The sequence below is a fragment of the Pelophylax lessonae genome (genome assembly GCF_965119305.1).
Source record: "Pelophylax lessonae genome assembly, chromosome: 7".
Taxonomy (NCBI): domain Eukaryota; kingdom Metazoa; phylum Chordata; class Amphibia; order Anura; family Ranidae; genus Pelophylax; species Pelophylax lessonae.
In genome coordinates, this window is record NC_138774.1 from 79,086,605 (window position 1) to 79,106,191 (window position 19,587).

General features: G+C 42.5%; 1 protein-coding gene across 1 annotated transcript in view; it reads right to left on the bottom strand.

The window, feature by feature from the left end:
• The window catches only part of LOC309560164 (calpain-2 catalytic subunit-like), a 78,767-nt gene extending 59,569 nt beyond the window's left edge, over window positions 1-19,198 (bottom strand). Inside the window, exons 1-7 of the mRNA XM_082263729.1 lie at window positions 19,104-19,198; window positions 13,519-13,727; window positions 13,376-13,445; window positions 9,631-9,749; window positions 7,264-7,421; window positions 2,785-2,956; window positions 730-801 (exon numbers count right to left, since the gene is read on the bottom strand). Of these exons, the coding sequence (XP_082119855.1) occupies window positions 730-801; window positions 2,785-2,956; window positions 7,264-7,421; window positions 9,631-9,749; window positions 13,376-13,445; window positions 13,519-13,683 (756 nt within the window). The 5' untranslated portion in view covers window positions 13,684-13,727; window positions 19,104-19,198. The remainder of the gene's footprint in view (window positions 1-729; window positions 802-2,784; window positions 2,957-7,263; window positions 7,422-9,630; window positions 9,750-13,375; window positions 13,446-13,518; window positions 13,728-19,103) is intronic.
• Between the last annotated feature and the right edge of the window lie 389 nt (window positions 19,199-19,587).

The window sequence follows — 19,587 nt, forward strand, 5'->3', positions numbered from 1 at the left end:
GATCCCCCGCTGAGCAGAACAGAGTCCGCCGACGGAGCGGACAGGTGTGGAAGGGGCCTTAGGAGAGCGTTTTCCAGTAAAACTTACCCAGTAAGGCAAAGATTTACAACAGCGAGGTTAATACTGGGAAAATAACATTTAAGAAGAAGTAGTAAATGACCACAGGAAGTAGGAAATTAGTGGATTGAATCTGCTTGTCTACACATAAACACCAGCAGGTGGAACATTTCCAATAGTTTTATTTTCTTCAATCCCTTGCAGTGTATTAACTGGCTAGGATAAAAAAAAAAAAAAAATTCCCTCAATAAAAAAATGCATTTACACTTTTGCAACTGATATAAGAAAAAACACAGTGACAATAATCTAATTAACAGCCAATTGGTTTTAATGTGTAGCGAACAAAGCGAGTGCCGACAATTATTAACAATTCTCATTAGGAAAATATTAAATTCACACACGTAGCCCTGGCCAATTAATGCCATCCAGCACTTTTGAAACCCAGGCAGTAAATTAAAAGAACATAAAGCTGTCCCAAAAGCCCTGTTCATGTAAAAAACACAGGCGGGGGCTTCAAAGTTTATGGAATTGGAAGGTTTATTAATCCACTTAATCAATTGCTCCCCATAGACTGGAGCTGGCCTGAGGGTTTGGGGATTCTACACGTCATCTGAGATTGTTGCCCAACCTGTCATCCTAAATCTATAATAGCTTTAATTATTCCATACTTACTATTTTGGTTCCGGTCACTGAGTACATGTGATGGCTGAGAATGCCCATCAAATTCGATGTTTCAACTTCTCCCTGCAAAACCAAAAGGTTTGGGATGATGAAATAGTTTCCAATTGTCCCAATTTTGAAGACAAATGCCTCTTTACCTCATCGATATACTATGTAACCAAGGTTTATGCTGTATCCCAAGTGGTAAACATTTTTATGTTTAACAGATGTAAGGCACAGGAGGTAAGCTCGAGTCTTGTACTCCAGGGTTATATAGCTAATTTTCCATTATACTATGAAAACAGACCCAAATTAAAGGCCCGTACACACGTACCGATCGTCGGCCAAAAAGCGTCGGCCGACGACCGATCTGCCGATTGTAGGCTTGTTAGTATGATGCCTCCGACAGCCGACAAGAATCTGTCATGCAAGCATTAAAATTTTTGTATGCCGACACCAGAACGGCCGATTGTTCGCCAGTCAGTACAGAATTCGGCCGACAGACCGCAGATTTGCAAGACTGGGCATGCTCAGAAAAGAAAAAGCACACGGAAAGTTAACCATTACATGACATCACTTCTGCAGTCGGCTGTAGTCGGCGGACAAAATTCATGTGCTGTCTTTGCACTTTTCAACAGACACCGACAGCCCGGGGACAAAAGACGGCCGATCGTTCGCCGACGATCGGTACGTGTGTACGGGGCTTAAGTAGCAGCTGAATGACTTTGAGGAGGATCCCTTAACCTCTTTGGTCAGCAGGAGCATTTAACAAGTCAGAAATAGTGCTTGGCTTTCTTATCAGAAAGCCCAGCATTCTATGCATACATAACTGCATGACAGCATCCTACATTTTGATCGGGTCAAACTAATGGAAAATGTAGTAACAGATACTTACCGTAATTTTCCTTCCTGACCAGCTCCATGTCAGCACAGCTGGGGGGCGGGGGCTAAACCCAGCCATGCTGACATGGAGTCATCAGGGAAAACTATTTTTTAACCAGCTCTGGACCAGAAGGATTTGCCCCCTTAATGACCAAGCCATTTTTTGCAATTCGGCACTGCATTATTTTAATGGACAATTGCGCGGTCGTGCAACCCTATACCTAAATAAAATTGATGTCCTTTTTTCCCCACAAATAGAGCTTTCTTTTGGTGGTATTTGATCTCCTCTGCAATTTTTATTTTTTGGGCTATAAACAAAAAAATAGTGACGATTCTGAAAAAAAAAAAAAAAAAAAAAAACAATATTTTTCACATTCTGCTATATAACATTCCCCCCCATAAAAAATGTAATAATCAATTTTTTTTTAACATTTTAGGCCAATTTGTTTTCTGCTACATATTTTTGGTAAAAAAAAAAAATCGCAATAAGCATATTTTGATTTGCGCAAAAGTTATTGCGTCTACTAACTACGGGAAAGATTTATGTCATTTTTATTGTTTTTTTAACCAATAATGGCAGCGATCTGCGATTTTTAGCAGGACTGCGACATTGCGGTGGACAGATCGGACCCCTAACTGACATTTTGACAGTTTTGGGGGGACCAGTGACATAACTACAGTAATCAGTGCTAAAAATATGCACTGTTACTGTAATAATGACACTGTCAGGGAAAGGGTTAACACAGTGGGTGATCAAGGGGTTAACTGTAAGCCTAGGGAAGTGTTTCTAATATTCTGGGGGTTGGGCTTGTGAAATGATCACAGAGACTTGTGATCCTACATAGAAGGATCATAGGCGCTCTGTGATCATTCCAGAGAGAAGAACGGTCAGCTGTGTTTACAATAGCTGACCGTCCTCTCTTAGCGGGGAACGATCGCGGGTGCCCGGCGGCAATCGGAGCTGCCGGCCCCATGCATCAGAGTCCTCGCTACCGAGTGGGGGCGGGAGCGCGCGCTTGCCCCCTAGCTGCAGGCGCGTGACCGACGTACAGCTACGTCAGTTCACGCAGGAGAGGCTGCCTGACGCAGTATATCTGCAGCGGGCAGTCCAGAAGAGGTTAAAGAACTAGGTACAAGGAGTTCTTGAGGTTGTGTTCCGTGTGTTCATTTAAAAAAACATCGTACCTGAGTGTTTCCACAGCAGATGAGAGCGCCTCTCTGAAGCATATTGTCCAGGTGCCTCCATAATTCTGAGGCTGGGCAGTTGGTATCACTGCTCTGTACCACACCACCAGTCATATCTTCCAGAGCTTCTCCAGCAAAGCCCATTTGTAAGGCAGAGTACCCACCTTTAAGCCTGCAATCAATCACTGCATTAATATTCAATGATATCAAGGTGGGGAAAGAATACATTATAGAAGCCATTTATAAAAATGCAATATCAATTTTTTTCCTAAATGTCTTAAAAGTATAAAGTACACTTTAACTTTTTGTGCTTTTTTTGACAGTTTTTGTTGATAATACCTAATTAAAGCGTTACTAAACCCACAATAGTAAAATCAGTCTGCATATGCAGTAAAGCATGCTTCTTATACTCACTCTGGAACCTAAGGGGTTAATCCTGTGCATTATGTAAAAAGGCTGATCCTATCTTCTACAATCCAGACAGAGGGTAAGGGGTCCTACAGCCTCATAGGACAGTCAGAGTAGAATGAAAACTCTGATGAGAAAAGGTATTTAGCAGTTTATATTTACTAAAACAATTGCATTTCCATGTTCTGTATACTGAGGGACACCAGATATAGTGAATGCAGGCTCCTGGGTTTGGTAACACTTTAAGCCATGGGTGTCCAACCTTTTGGCTTCTCTGGGCCACATTGAGTGTAGAGAAATTTTCTCGGGCTACATAGAAAATACATACTATAGTTAAGGTATATAAATAATAAAATGCCGCCGCGCCCCCGCACTAATTTAACACAACTAGAGGATGATCAAATGAAATAGAATCAGTATACAGAGGTTTACTTCTTCAGAGAGATAATAAAGGAACACTCTAACCACCATGGCAAACTTCAGTGATTTGAAGTGGTCATGGTGGTAGGTGTCAGAAACACTGCACATGCTCGCCTCCCCTCTGGGGCAGCCTCTGCCTACCGTTAATTGGCAGCTGCTGCGGCCATTCCCCCGACCTGACTTCCTTCCTAGCCAGCAAAAAAATTTTTTTTACTATGTTTCAGTTATGAATGAACACCATCAGTGAATGTGTTCACCGTGTTCATTTAGAAAAGGAAGGGGCCAGTAAATTACATATTTACTGGCCCCTTTCCCCGCTCTCCAAATTGAAACACAGCACCGTGGGGGAAAAGCCAACACGGGGGGAAGCCAAAATGGGGGGAAGTCCGGGCACTAGGGGGAATATGCACCGCACGTAGTGATTAGAGTGTGCCCAGGCACACCCGACACACTCCCTGCGCATGACTATAATCTTTGCCAAGACTAGGGAAAAGAGACTGAAGAAGTAAGTTTGCCCACTGTGTGTGAACAATCACTCATGCTATGCTAGCATTTTGGTTCTAGTTGTGCAGACTAAGTACTTGGTAGATTAATTACAGCAGAAACATTTGTGTGTTTTCCCTGGCAGCTCTTCCTCTCTAAGGCTCGATTCACACGAATGCCTTTTTTCATGCTTTTTGCAGAAATGCATTTAATTTTTTTTAACATGGGTTCCTATGGAACACGTTCCCATCATTGCATTTTTGTGCTTCTGCGTTTTTGTAAAGGGTCGGGACTTTTTTCCTGCAAAATGCAGTGTCTTCCATTTAATAGACTTCAATGGACCTGCATCCAAAACGCAAGTATTGCATTTCTACCATGATTTTGCCACGATTTGCGTTTTTAAATTTGTCCAACAACAAATTTTCCACAAAAAAAACCCAGCAACTCGCTGTAAAATCGCGGCATAGAAGGGTGTGAATAGAGCCTAAGCCTATGATTGCTATGCAAAAAAATCTAACCCTGGTCGCAAACTAAAACAGATTTTTTTTTGGAGAAGATGCTGAATTTGAAAATTAATTAAAAAAAAAAAAAGTTTTGTAAAGCCTATTAGTTTTTTACTGTAGGCCCCCCATTCACAAGAGTGTTTTGTAATGTGTTTCCCTATGCTTGACTACGCTCAACATGCAGAATCTCATTGTTTGCAATTGTGCCTGTTCACATTTTGATGCTCAGTCACTTGTAGCTCAATGCCAAGAACATGAACAATTTTTTTTTTTGCGTAATCAGGCATTTTTGGCTCCTTAGGCTTCAAAGGGAGCAACTGTATATACCACTTGCACTTGAAGAACTTTTCTCCTCCTTTGGAACTACTCTCCTTCCCTTGCCCAGCCCCGAAAAACCTAAAGCTTGATGAACATGTAGCAGGTGCTGCTCAGCCGCCTGCGGGCCCCGCATCTCCCTCAGGCTGCCACCGGGATTTACACACTGACAGGCTCTTAAGGGAGAGAAAGAGCCTGTCAGCAGCTGCGAGGGAATTCCCCCTCTCCTTCTCTTCCTCTCACTGTGCTGTGAGCGGGCGCTCACTCTGCTCCCTCCCCTGCTTCCTCATTGGCGGGGGAGGGGAACCAATGAGGAGAGAGAACTACAGGACAGGAGGAGAGGAGCAGCAAGGAACTCTGGGACATGTGGTCCCCAGCCCAGGCAACTCCATAATAACTCCTGGGGCAAAAGCTACCCACCCCAGCAGGCTGACTCTCAAGAGGAGGACTGGGACACCACAAAGTTACCTGGGAAGGAAAGAGATCCAAGAGGCAAGGGAGAGACCAGAATCAAGGAGAGGATGCTGCTGTTGCACCATCAGTGTGCTTGTTTCCTAGCCAACAGCTCCAGTCTCTTCAGGGGCAGGCCCATCACCTCAGGCGCTCTATCGGTCTTGTGGGCAGTTTGGACAGACATCGCTGTGCCCTCCTGCTGTTGGGTTGCCAATCAGGCATTCCTAAAGAGCCTGTCCCGTGTGTGTCTATTCCCTTGGTTCCTGGTGTCGCTGGATTGGTGAGCAGGCAGTGGCCCATCTTGCATAAACCATTTTTGAGAGACACTGCATGCAGACACCTTTACCCTATCTCCTTGTCAAAACTTGCCCCAGGAGACATTTTTCACCTGTTACCCTTCATTCTTGAGCTACTTTGCATAGAGATTCCTTGGGGTCTTAAGCTAGCTGAAGATACCGGACATCTCCACAGTGAGGACTTCCACGTGTTTTCTTCCTTTAGCCAAAAACCCAATGACCAGCACTTATGCTCATTAAGGAGGAACTCTAACTTTTACCCTAAAGTTGATACTGTTTTGCATATTGTACCACACTTGTACAGTCCGGGCCTGTGATTTCAGGACTTTAGGGAGACAGACTGACCTGCCACAAGTCATCTCTGTTCCCCCTAAGGCTTGGTTCACACCTATGCAGGTTGCAGGTTTGCATATTCCAGGTGCATTTTGCGTTTTTCAATACACGTTTTTGATCCATTGAAGTCTATGGAACCAAAAATCTGAAAAAAGTCCCTGGCCCTTTCCATAAAATGCACAGATGTGAACGTGACCCATAGGAATCTATGTTAAATGGACTGTAGTGTGTTTCTGCAAAAACTGAAAATGCACTAAAAAATGCATAGGTATAAACCAGGCCTTATGCCTAAAACACATAGGTCACAGTTAACCATTTAAGTTGGTTAAATTGTGTTTTTTTATCATTTGCATGGGACTTTGTGCTATACTATCAGAGTCTTTCATTTTTTTAATTATTCAGTTACACTATTAGAGCCCATTCACACTGCAGCGGCACGACTCTGTACTACTTCGGGGGCGACTTGTGAAGTCCCTTACACCGCGACTTCGGCCCGACTTGCACGGACTTCATATAATGAATGTTTATGCAAGTCGTCCCAAGGTTGTCCCCGAAGTAGTCCAGGACCCTTTTTCTAAGTCGGAGCGACTTGTGCCGCTCCTATTAGAACGGGTCCTGTAGCGGTCAATGGACCGCGAGGGACTGCGACTTGTCAGGATGACAAGTCGCCTGACAAGTCGCTCTAGTGTGAATGGAGCCTTACTGCTTGCTTGGAGATAAAAAGTCTAAACATACTTTCTGATTTACTACAATTTGTGTCCATTTCCTTGCTGTGTTCATAATAATGGTATTTGCTAGGTGTGCCAGAGGGGCCGAGACGGTTTTTGGGGTCAAGAGGCAGAGTATAGAACAGATTTAAACTGAGCTCCTGTTTTTTTTTTAGGCAGAGTATAGAACCAAACATACTCAAGCGGCTCCATTGGAGATGGCACTACACACATAAAAAAAAAAAAAGAATTGCGCAAAGCTCGTAAAACACACATTTACGTATGCAAAAATATTTCAAAATCACCTGAAATAGCTCTTTACCATGCGTTCTTCCAAAAAGGCCCAGAGTTCCCTGGGGGCATACTTAAAAAGCTCAGGCCAATCCTTCACCCCATGACTTCATCCAATTACTTTTGCCACTATCCCAACATAAATCCCACCTCCTAGCCATGCCCCCGTAAGTCAAGGCTCTCTTTCCCTAACTGGATCAAGAGGCCTTCAGTGTCATTGAAGGGGTACAAGTCTCAGCAGCTGGAGTGTATACTTTAAGTAATACTTACTTGGCATAGGCTTTCTCAAGCAGTGAACTCCAGAATTCATCCTTGTCCTTAGAATGCACAAAAAGTAAATTGTAATGAGTCTTTCCATTCTGCAGGGTCTGCGCCGTGGGCAACAAATCATCTACCACTACCTCCACCCAACGCCCATACTGCCAGAACTAAAAGAGACATATCAAGAGAGATTTGTTAATTACTGTTCCTTTTCTGTATGTTATATATTCTGACAGTGTAATATGACAAGTGTGTGTGAATTAGAGATCGACCGATTATCGGTGGGGTCAAATATCGGGGGGGGGGGGGGGGGTGATATTGTCTTTTTTTGAAGTATCGGTATCATCACAAACTTGTCGATATTGCTTCAAGTGCAGCTACAGGCATCACTCCGGTACTGTTTTTCAGAGCCGACTGTCTTGTATCAACAACCGATGCGGCTAATCAGCCGCTCGGTTGTTATTACAAGCAACGGGAGTAGACGTCCTTCCCCCCGTCCCGCCGCCTTCCGCCGTCCTGCCCGATCGACCAGCCAGCATGTCCGCCAGCTGGCTGAACACCCGAAAAAAGCCAGAATCATCTCTGATCGGGTTTGTAAAGTAGTAACCTGGAAGAGATGTCATGACATCACTTCCGGGTACTGGAGCCTTAAAGGTGCCAGGTTTAAAAAAAAAAATGACAGTATTCAAAACAGCCAAATTTGGCATTTTGAATGCTTTTAAATGCAGAGGAGGGGTTTGGGGTCTTACAGACCCCAGATTCCTCCATAAAGAGTACCTGTCACTGCCTATTACTGTCACAAGGGATGTTTATATTCCTTGGAACGGCGAAAAATTTGCTAAAAAAAAAAAAAAAATGTAAAAGGACAGTGTAAAAATAAAAACTTTAACATACGTACAGACTATCGGCACCTAATATCAGCTATCGGCCAGAAGGGTGGCCGGAAAATCGGTTTTAGGCCCTGAAAAAACAATATCGGTCAATCCCTAGTGTGAAAGTTCAAGGGATATACTCTTATTCGGTTTCATAAAAATCAAGTTCTTCAAGCTCTTGAACTACAGAACCCCCAACTCCCTTGAGTCATGGAGATGAGAAGAGGTAGTCCAGCAGGGGAGAACATAGACAGACCTGAAAAAAAAACTGCTTGGGATTTCAGTGTAGTAGTTGCAGTGTCTTATTAAATGGAAGCCTACTAGCACTCTGGATTTTTGGCAAAAGAAGCAAGAATTTTTGTGGACTTGCAGCATTTATAATACATAGGGAAAATTGCATGTACTGGGTAATAGAATGTATAATATTATTATACAGGATTTATGTAGCGCCAAAAGTTTGCACAGCGCTTTACAACATGAGGACAGAAAGTACAGTTACAATACAATTTAACAAAGGAGGAATCAGTGGGCCCTGCTCGTTAGAGCTTACAATCTAGGAGATTACTTTTTTTTTCATTTGTTTTGTTGAAAAATACAATTTTATTTATCTTTTTTTGGTGAATCAGTTGACTTTTTGCTCGATTTTGGTTTGGGTAACTAGGTGGTTTTGGTACCATTTCAGAGCAGAATGCCCTGATACTTTTGGCTGGGACAATAAAAGTATGTAATATTTTTATTTTAGTATTATTAATATTACTAATTATTATTACTAATTTGCTTTCCTAGATATTTTTCAAATGTTTTAGATATTTTTTACATTTTTTAAGTGTTATTAAACCCACAATAGTAAAATCAGTCTGTATATGCATTATAGCATGATAGTTATACTCACTGAGGAACCTAAGGGATTAATCATGCGCATTTTGTAAAAAGGCTGCTTGGTCCTGCCTTCTCTGATTCTCCCCTTCTTTTACTGTCCCCAATCCATCTCCTGATAGTACAGAGCCTTGGGGACACTCTGCATATGCTCAGTTTGGTGTGTATTGCGAGAGAGTTTTTCTTTTTTTAGGGTGCATGTCATCAGCACAGGGCTGATCATCACTGTTCAGACAGAGGGTCAAGGGGTTATGCAGCCTCATAGCACAGTCAGAATAAAACTCCTCCCACAAGCTTTAACAAGTGCTCGGCCTGTGATAGAAGTCACAAGACTGCTATATACTGCTGATGAGAAAAGGTATTAAGCAGTTTATATTTACTAAAATAATTGCATTTCCATGTTCTGTGTACTGTGGGAGACCAGATATAGGGAATGTGCCAGAAAGATAAAGACCTGTTGAGGACCTTCTGGTGGAGCAGTCGCTGCCTATTCAGAAAGTTGCTAGCCATGGCTAGAAGGCTCTACCACATACTGGACATTTTCCATGTATACAGGACTAGAAAAAAACAATATGGAAAATCAAGAATGTTTTACTGGTGTAAACTAATATAAAGATTGCTTCTTCACCTGGAATCTAAACTTGCCATTATACCCATCTCCAAAGTCTTGTTCCATGGGCATGACATGTTCCAGGAGATGAGGGTACAGTGACAGACAGGCCACGGCTGAGAGGAACCAGCAGTTACCTACAAGAAGGTACATAAAAAGATATTCAACTGAAATTTAATAATTACACATAATTGTATCACAACATTGACATGCAAATAAGATAGTATAAGGCATATATAATTGCGGTGGAAATTAATCGGGTCTGGCGCATAGAAATTTGCCCGTTGCACGGAGAACTTCGCTGCGTTGAAAAGCACACTTGCGGATATTAATACGCGCCATTAGTTCCTTGTGCTGAAAAGTATAATTTATAGCTCTTTTGAATAAAGAAATCCTAGCATGCTCAGCAACAAAGAGAGAAAACAGGCAAAAAGCTGTGTCACGGTCGATATCCATAGAAGCAGTCCTCTCCAACACAGGACGCTTGTTTATTTATGCTCAGGCTAAGAGGTGTTTACATGGGGGAGGTGGCCTCAACATGACCAATCACAGACATGTATATTTTCAAAAGTACAATAGAAATGGGAGTGTAAAGGAACCCACTGAGCCGTGTGAAGGAGTCTCCAGGTTTCCTGTGCAAAAAGGAACCATGCACTATTGCCAAACACTATACAATGGAACTAGCATGGATTCTCATGAACACGGCCATGCTAGTACATAGGCATGCACTCCCGTCATAACCTGTTAGAGTGAATCCTATATAATATAGTTCATAAAAACCATATTTGATAGTGATTATGCTACTGTTCCAGTAAATGAGACTATATCTGCATAAGAAAATAGCAGCGGTATTTCAATCACGGAGATCAAGCAAAATAGAAAACTACCAGCCATCATTCCAGCAAAAGGGCAGATAATAATGATAATAATTCCACATAAGAAACATATCTTTGCCAGTGAATACCAGGGCCCCGGCTGGCTGATATACATTTGCACGGTGGAATTCACATCGCACTGCCATAGACCCGGACTGGTGCTCACTCATTCGCGATAGCCGCGCAGAGCGCCCGTTGGTAGGGATGATCAGGCCAGTTAAAGCCATATTTGATGTGCATAGCAAATACCGGTAAACCGACACTGGGAGACCTAATGGCAATTTACCTAAACACATCTTGAAAAATGTGCAGATAAATAATAAAAATTCCACATCAAAATTCACTACAATGACCTCAGTTTAAAAGTCATTGGTCAAAATCAGACTTACAATTTGGCTCTCACAAGATAGTGATACCTGAGAGCCAGGTGATAGAACATGGTGCAGAATGTGGATCTAAATGCACATACCTCCTAATGTTATGAGATGAGAACGAGGGACACCTATTAGGAAAAGTTTGTAGGCATAAGACACACCCCCTGCCATGCCTCCTTAACCACCTAAGGACCACCGCAGGTTCATTTACTGGGTTAAGGCAGTGCTGGAAAATAATGGTAGCCACACCAAATATTGACACTTTGGGCCCAATTTGGACATTAGAGGTGTACTCACTTTTGTTGCCAGCGGTTTAGACATTAATGGCTGTGTGTTGAGTTATTTTGAGGAGACAGCAAATTTAAACTGTTATACAAGCTGTACACTCACTACTTTACATTGTAGCAAAGTGTCATTTCTTCAGTGTTGTCACATGAAAAGATATAATAATATATATACACAAAATGTGAGGGGTGTACTCACTTTTTGTGAGATTCTGTATTCTTAATATAAAAATATATTGGTAATGAAGCAGAGGATCAAAATTAGAACATCAGTTTCCCACCTCTTCATTTGCAAGATGGCTATCTCTGCCTTTGAAGACCTGTTCAGCTAAACAACTACTGAAAGTAGCAAGCCTATGTGAATAACTATTCTGCATCTCAATCAAGATTTGACTTCAAAGAAACTTTAGATAGATAGGTCCCACCCTTTGTAAAACATATACATTGTATTACAAGTCCTTAGCCATTTAGAGCAATTGTTTTGAAACCAACACAATGTTAATGTATTGCTCGCCAAACATGTCTTTCTACCTACATGCTTGTAAAAATAAATACCGTACATCTATTTTTCAATCTGGCTTCAACAGTCAAAATGTTACTGGAACCCAAAGGTTTTGTGGTTTCCCCTACACACTGGCTTTTTTAATTTACAAATGCAGCCATTTAGAAATTGGATGAAAGGTTTAGCTCTTGGAAAAAAAGTGCATTTTATAGAAAACTATAAAGATCAGACCAAAATGAAGGACAAATGAGGAGGAAAGAGGAGAGAGGGAAAGAGGGACTTTGTCCCAAATCAGGGACAGTCCCTCTAAATCAGGGGTAGTTGGGAGCTATGAATGCGTATGAAAGTTTAAGGCTCCATGTACACGGGACTTTGTAAATGGCCTTTTAGGAGCAGTTGGGCGTTTTTTTCAGAAGCCCCTGAACCCACCTACATGTTATCTTATCTGTCCATGTACACAGGGTCGTTTACAGTCATTTGCAGGCAGTTGAGTTCAGGGACGTTTTTTGGAATGCAATTATTGGCTTTCGAACGTCTGGTTTCCTGGCGTTTCAAATGCAAAAACGTGGCCGAATGCGACCGAATGCGATGACCCGAGTTTGGCGCTTGCGATTTTCCATTTTAAAGGGGAATGATTTTTTTACCTCTAGGAACGGTTTAAACGCAAACGCCCGCAAACGCCCGCTAAACGCGGGTGCAAACGAGACACAACAGACGTTTTAAACGTCCTAAAAAAAAAATAAAAAATTCCAGCATTCAAGGAATTTTTAACAACGTCCCGTGTACATGGAGCCTAAAGCGCTTTTAAACCGCTGGACATTTTTTTTTTGTACCTGCATGGTAATGTCATAATGTGCTAATATGCATCGCATACTAGCACATTATGTTAAACTTACATTAAAACGAAGCTGTTCCAGCACACAGATGTCAGCGCTGCAGGCACTCTCATCTTCACCCATCTTGCTTCTAGGTTTGTGGACTCCGACTCTGTGATCGGCTGGAGCCTTGATGACGCCACACCCGTGCATGCACACAGAAGCGGCCGTTTACAGCACAGGGCTCTGAAGAAACTGCATGGGTGGTTTACACAGCCCTGCCAGACAGCACAACTAGGTTTGACACCCTTTCTTTCTCCACTGCAGTTAAGCAATAAAGCATGGCCGCCTTCTTGCTTCCAGCCTGTGCTTGCATATTAAGGCTGGGTTCACACTAGAGCGAATTGGATGCAGGTTTCCCCGTGCATACAATTCACATGTCAGGAGACTGTGACTGGCTCTCAATGGAGCCGGTTCACACAGCTCCGGGATGGCTGCGGGCGGTTTGCGCAAGAGTCCTGTGCGTCTTCTGCTTTGTTTCAGGTCTGAATACATCCAAAAATTCGGGCCTGAGTCATCCCTAAAACGGAGAAGAAGGACGCACCAGACCCCTGCTGTGAGCCGCTCCACACAGCAGGTTGAGCCAAGCCTGAAGGAGCAGAAGCACACTGATAAGGACATCTGTCTGATCTTTCCATCTGTCAGCACATCTGCATGTATCAAAGCCTGGTAGGCTCCAATTACTGCCACACCATCTCTCAATCCTAGTTTTACTGTACTGGGGATTAGAGGCTGATAAAAAATATGAAGGTGCAAAGAACACTACATACATTTGTGGCACCTTTAAACCTCAACTTTAAAGGTGCCTCAACATCTATTATTCTAGGTAGTCAAAAAAATGGGACAGACTTACTCAGGTTCCCTTGGCAAACATCCATTCTGGTGGCTCCATCCACAATAAAGCGTGGACATTCACAGATTTCCTAGAGGAAACAGACAATGAAGACCTCCTCTAGCTGATGGCTATTCATGAAGAACAGATTTCCATAAACATACCCTTGGTCTTTTCCACTTTATTTTCTCCACATGCAGATCATCATCCTCAGGGAAAGTGGTGTCCACAAAAAGAGATTGTTGGGATACAAGCGGAGAGGCTTCCGATATTGTGGCATCGTTATCAGGATGAGTAGACTTGATTCTCTTAGAGGGAGGAGGTTCCATTATCCACCATCATCAAACATAAGGGGTTGCTGTATCCAGACGTCCTGGAGTAAGAAAGCCAGAAGAATCATGCTTGCTCTTTAAAGTAGATGTAAATCCTAAACTTATGTTAGTTTGCTAAAGCTCTGTGTATGGTAAAATCCTGTTTTCCCCTTTATCCCCCGTTTACATTGGAGTGATGTGTCATGTCAATTTTGACAGATCACATTTGACCTTTGATTTTGACAAGTCAAATCGCATGACAAGTCGCATCCTATTGCCAGCAATGGCAGTGTTCAAATTGATGCGACTCCAACTTTTCAATTTGAAAAAGTAGTACATGCATTACTTTTGGCAAATTTTTGGTGCGACTTTAATAGACATCTGTGCATGAAGCCACACAGGTGTCTTCAAAGTTGCACTCAAAGTCCCACTGAGATGAAGCTTTGAAATCATGCAGTTTCAGGTGAAATCGCACAATTTAAAAGCCACACTCAACGTGAACGGAGGCTTACTCGTGCATCTTACTGCTGCTGATCTCCTGTGCAGGATTACTAGGTGTCATTTTATTGAAAGCTGCAGGTTTAAAAATATAGAAATGGCTTAAATGAGTTTTAAGTGACTGGGTTTACACTTTAAAGCAGGCGTATCTACCCCGCTGCCCAAGAGGCGCATGCGGCCAAAAATGGCTATGAATGCGGCCCAGAACAAAATTGTAAACTTACTGAAAAATTTTGAATTTTTTGTAAAAATGCGTTTACACTTATCAAACATACCAGTATACAGACAAAGATAAATTTGACAGTGTCTCTTTACTGGACTTTCAGAAGTTCTATCTTCAAAAAAAATAAATAAATATCCCACTACTCACAATCACGTCTTATTCATGTCATCAGCTTTCGGCAGCACCGATATTCTTGAGCAACTAGTTTCAAGGATGAAGCACATGAAGGGCGAAATTAGAACCCAAATATCTGATAAGAACCTTGAGAATTCATTGAGAATTACCACTACATCCATCAAACCAAATATTGATGCATTCGTTCATCAAAAACAGTGTCAAATATCGCACTCGTTTTATGTCGCTCTCCTTTTATGCATGGCTCAATATAATTCCTGTTCTTCCAATGTGACCCAGGATGTCAAAAGGGTGGACACCCTGCTTTAAAGAGACACTGTAATGTGAGGCTCATAAAGGATGTCATTGCTGAGCTCTCCTTTTGAGAATGTTTCTTACCTAGTTGTTACATAGTTACATAGATGGTAATGTTAAATAAAGACACCAATCCATCCAGTTCAACCTGTGGTGTGTGTGTTTATGTCAATAGTAAATTGTAAATCCCTGTATGTTGGGATCGTTAAGGTGCCCATCTAATAGTTTTTTAAACTATCGATGCTCCCTGCTGATACCACTGCTGGTGGAAGCGAATTCCACATCCTTACTGCTCTGACAGTAAATAATCCTCTACGCAGTTCAAGGTTTAACCGCTTATCTTCCGAATTCCATGACTGGCCACATGTCTTTTAAGAACTCCCTCCCACTGAAATGTTTTTCCCTATGCTAGGGTTACCAGTAAGGTATTTGTTCATTGCTATCATAGCTCCTCTAAAGCATAATTTCTTCAGAGAGAATAAGTTTAATACTTGTATCCTTTCCTTATAGCTGAGGTCCTCTAGTCCCTTTATTAGCTTTGTTGCCCTTCTCTGGACTTTCTCCAGTTCCAGCACATTCTTCTTGAGGACTGGTACCCAAAACTGGATGGTATAATCAAGATGCGGCCAGACTAAAGTCTTGTAGAGTGGGAAAATTGTTGTTTTATCTCTGGAGTAAATTCCCTTTTTGGTACATTGAAATATTCTGCTAACTTTGCTTTCTGCAGCTTGGCATTGCCTGTCGTTGCTGAGCCCATTGTCTACTAGGACCCCCAGATCCTTCTCCATCCTGGACTCCCCCAGCGGTTCATCCCATGGTGTTCGTTTTTAGCACCCAAATGCATTTTTTGCATTTTTAACATTAAACCCTTTCCACATCTTGTTGTGAAGTTATCACCCTGCTTAGCTTTGTATCATCAGCAAACCCAGAGATTGAGCTATTTATACCAACCTCTATATCATTTATGAATAAATTAAACAGAATTGGTCCCGGGACAGATCCCTGTGGGACCCCACCTACCACGTGGGACCATTTTGAGTGCTCACTATCACCACCAGGGATTTTTTTCAGCGGGAACGTGGGGAAACTCAGTTCCAGCACTGAATGTATGCAATGGCAAGGAGCGGTACTGGGAGGTGGGTAAGGGTGGGATCAAGGGAAGGTGCTTGGAGGTCGAATAGGGGTGGAGACAAGAAGTGGCTTGGAAAGGTGGAGTATCTTTACGTATTCTTTAAGAACAAAAAGCCTTGATCACCACCCTTTCGGCACAACACGGTAACCAGTTTTATATTCAGGTACTCACCCTATGGTCCATGCCTACAGACCTCAGTTTGTAAAGTAAAAGTTTATGGGGGACTGTATCAAATGTCTTTGCACAATCCAGGTATACCACTTCCATGGGCCTACCTTTATCTAGATGGCAGCTCACTTCCTCATAGAATGTTAACAGATTGGTCTGGCAAGAACGATCCTTCATGAATCCATGCTGATTCAGCAGTTTCTTGAATATGGTCCCTTATCATCCATCCCCTCCAATAGTTTACAAACAATTGATGTTAGGCTGACTAGTCTGTAATTTCCAGGGATATATCTTGGCCAATGATATATGTCATGCTGAAAATTTGGCTTTAATGCCTTCTGACATGCTGACCCAGAACAAGTATAGGGATAAGGTATTCTGACACTTTTCATATATTTATTTACAGCATTCATTTTGTCTATGTATCACAAAAATACTTACTTCAGAAACAGACAGGCAACTACCAAAAACGTATGATAGGTTAGCTTGCATTAAAGTAAAAACATGTTCAGGTTAAAGTACCACCCTCTCACCCACTTATCTTTATCTGAGCCCTCACTCAATCCAGCGCTGTGCCTGTCTGCAGCAGCGCTCTCCTTTTCTTGCCGCTCTCCCAGGCTTAGCCATTGGTTCTTACTGCTGTCAGTTAAATCCTGTGACGAGGGCGCAAGGGAGAGGCAGAGCCTCACTGTCTGTATCAATGGACACAAGCAGCGTAGCTCAGAATCTAGCATGCAGGAAAGGAAGAGCCAGAACAGGTGGCGAGGACCTGAGAAAAGGAGGCTTGGGCCACTCTGTGCAATTTCATTGTACAGTGCAGGCAAGTATAGACCTGTTTGTTATTTAAAAAAAAATGTTAGACTTTACAATCACTTTAAAGTGGAAGTAAACTCTCCCCCATAACCTTTGCATATATTAATCCACAGTAAAACACTACTAATCAATGTATTTAGATGTCTTCTTACTTGCTCTGTTGGTTTGTAATTTGTCCCATTTTTTTTTTTTACATCACCGGCGCATGCGCATATCTCTACTGATTCACAGCACGTTCTTTGTGTTGTTAGTCTATTGATATCTATGCTGTGTCCATCACATAAACTCCCTGCAGCATTTAGCTTTAACACCACGTGATTATATTTTCGTTCACACTTCCTGCTACACCCTTTGTGATGTCAAGGGGTGTAAACCTGGTCATAGGACGGCATATTGTAGAGGCGATTAGCTACAGCATACAGTGGAGTTTATTACTCAGAGCTAGAACGAGGCTTGGCTATAAAACCATTGCGCATGCGCGAGATTATAGCTATAGAAAATGAAAGGGCAGAAGTATATTGTACAATGAAGTCGGAAAAGAAAAGTTAAGATGGCGCTGGCTTATCCTGGGAGGCACAAATTTTTAAATGTCTAAAACAAAATAAGTAACATGCGTCTGGGACTGCATTATAATGCATAATTTTTTAGAATGACTTATTATGATGGCCTAATTAAAAAGCAGCATCGGATGGGGATAGTTTACTCCTGTTTTAAAGTGTATTTCTAGGCAAAAATTTAAAAATATATATATATTTTTATTGCTGTCTGTATCTCCCTTGGGGAGATTCACCCCTTTTATTTATACTGGTGACCATTGTAACCAAGAAAAGTTAGGGGGAAATCAAAAATGTTATAGTTGTCCCCAGAACAAGAGGCAAGGGGAAATCGTCAATGGGGACACCCCTTTTGGGAACATCTGTCTAAGGCCCCTTTCAGATGGGTGTTCCGATCAGGTCTACCTGTCAGTTTTTCAGGCTGACCTGATCGGAAGGCCCATTAATCCCTACAGACAGGCGGGTTTAACAGACTTGTGTCCGCTTACACCCGCCTACCTCCAGGTCCGTTAAAAAAATGGGAGAGGACTCCGTCCTCTTCTATTTAAGCAGAGAAGATCAGATTTAGCCAGGTGTAAGCAGACAGCGGTGTCCCTTTACTCCCAGCCACCCATAGAGCAAAGCAGCCTCTGTCCGTGTCTGTTCTGCAGATACTGAGCAGTCACAATTGTGTCATCTGCATGCTCTTCTCTGAACGGAATTCATCTCTAGTCAAAGGGGCCTGCTGCCTAAGGCTTCAGTAACATGCGCAGCTAGGGGATGGTAAAGCCAGATGCATGAGCCTGACCATCTGCTTGCTCAGAACTGTACCCATGCCATGGCAAAAATAAAATAGCATGTCACATTAGATGGGCGTTACCATCACTAAATGTGACCAATGCAAGTCTAAGGGGGAGAGCCGCAACTCCCCCACAACCGAATGCAATGCACGTGTTTGCAGCACAGTAGTGCGGCATTTATGGGGTTAAATCAAGCAGTGAGAAAGTGAAATAACACCTTCTGCCCACCTGTCAAATGCCCTGAAAAGTGGATTATTTTTCGCAGGGTACTGCATGTTCCCCTAGAGGGGAATTTCCCTCACTTTGAGAGATTTCTTTTCACTTCCTGTTGCATTCTTGTGACAGGAAGTAAACAGAAATATCCTCAACAGTACACAGACAGTAAAAAGATAAAAAGAGTTTTAGCCCTTCCCCACTATATCGCAACGCTCTGTATATACATACACTTCAAATTCTCTGTGTGGGACCGAGCTCACGTAATCTATAGAAATTGTCACCTATTTTGCACTTTGTGAAATGTCATCATTGCTCATAGCAGTCAGTAATGTTATTTTTTATTGCAGGCTGGAACATGGCAATGACTTGTTAGCAAGATCACACGCCTTTCTTCCTCCCAGGCATTACAAATCAGCCCATTGTCTCTCGTTAGTGCAGTCAGACCACATTCATGTACTCAGTAGTGTACATGACTCTTGCTTTCAGAATGAAGTGAAACCAAAAAGTATATTAGCAGTGCAGCGTATGGCAGTGTGTGCAATATGCGTACAGGAAGCCATCCATACAGACAGGGCTGACATTGTATTCTCTGCTATGGCAGACACTCCCCCATTACACCCCTTTACCTGAGGAGGTCACAGGGCTGGAGCCAAGACACCTCTGGGAAAGCTCAGTCTTCAAGAGACACATTCAGACATGCTGTGCTGCTCAGGGAAGCAATACAGAACTGGCTCAACCAGAAACCTGCAAAGACTTCTGGGAACCTTTGTTCTCCAGGGAGAGGCTTCTTATGCAAACTTTATTGCAGTTGTGGTTACTCTGCAAGCCCCAGCGTGTTTGGCCAGCATGGTCTCACCCAGCGCTTCCCACTTTGATTTTTCTGGTGTCTTATGCCCCGTACACACGTGCAGATTATCTGAAGACTTTTGTCTTCAGATTTACCTTTTCTATGTAGTGCAAGGGCCTGCCGGATTGCATACAAATTGAAAGTGTTTAGGTTTGACCTCATATTATATGGTTTTGGTAAGTCTGCAGACAAAAGTCTTCAGATAATCTGCACGTGTGTATGGGGCATTAGTGAAGTGCACAGTTGGGTATCCTAGCCTGTTA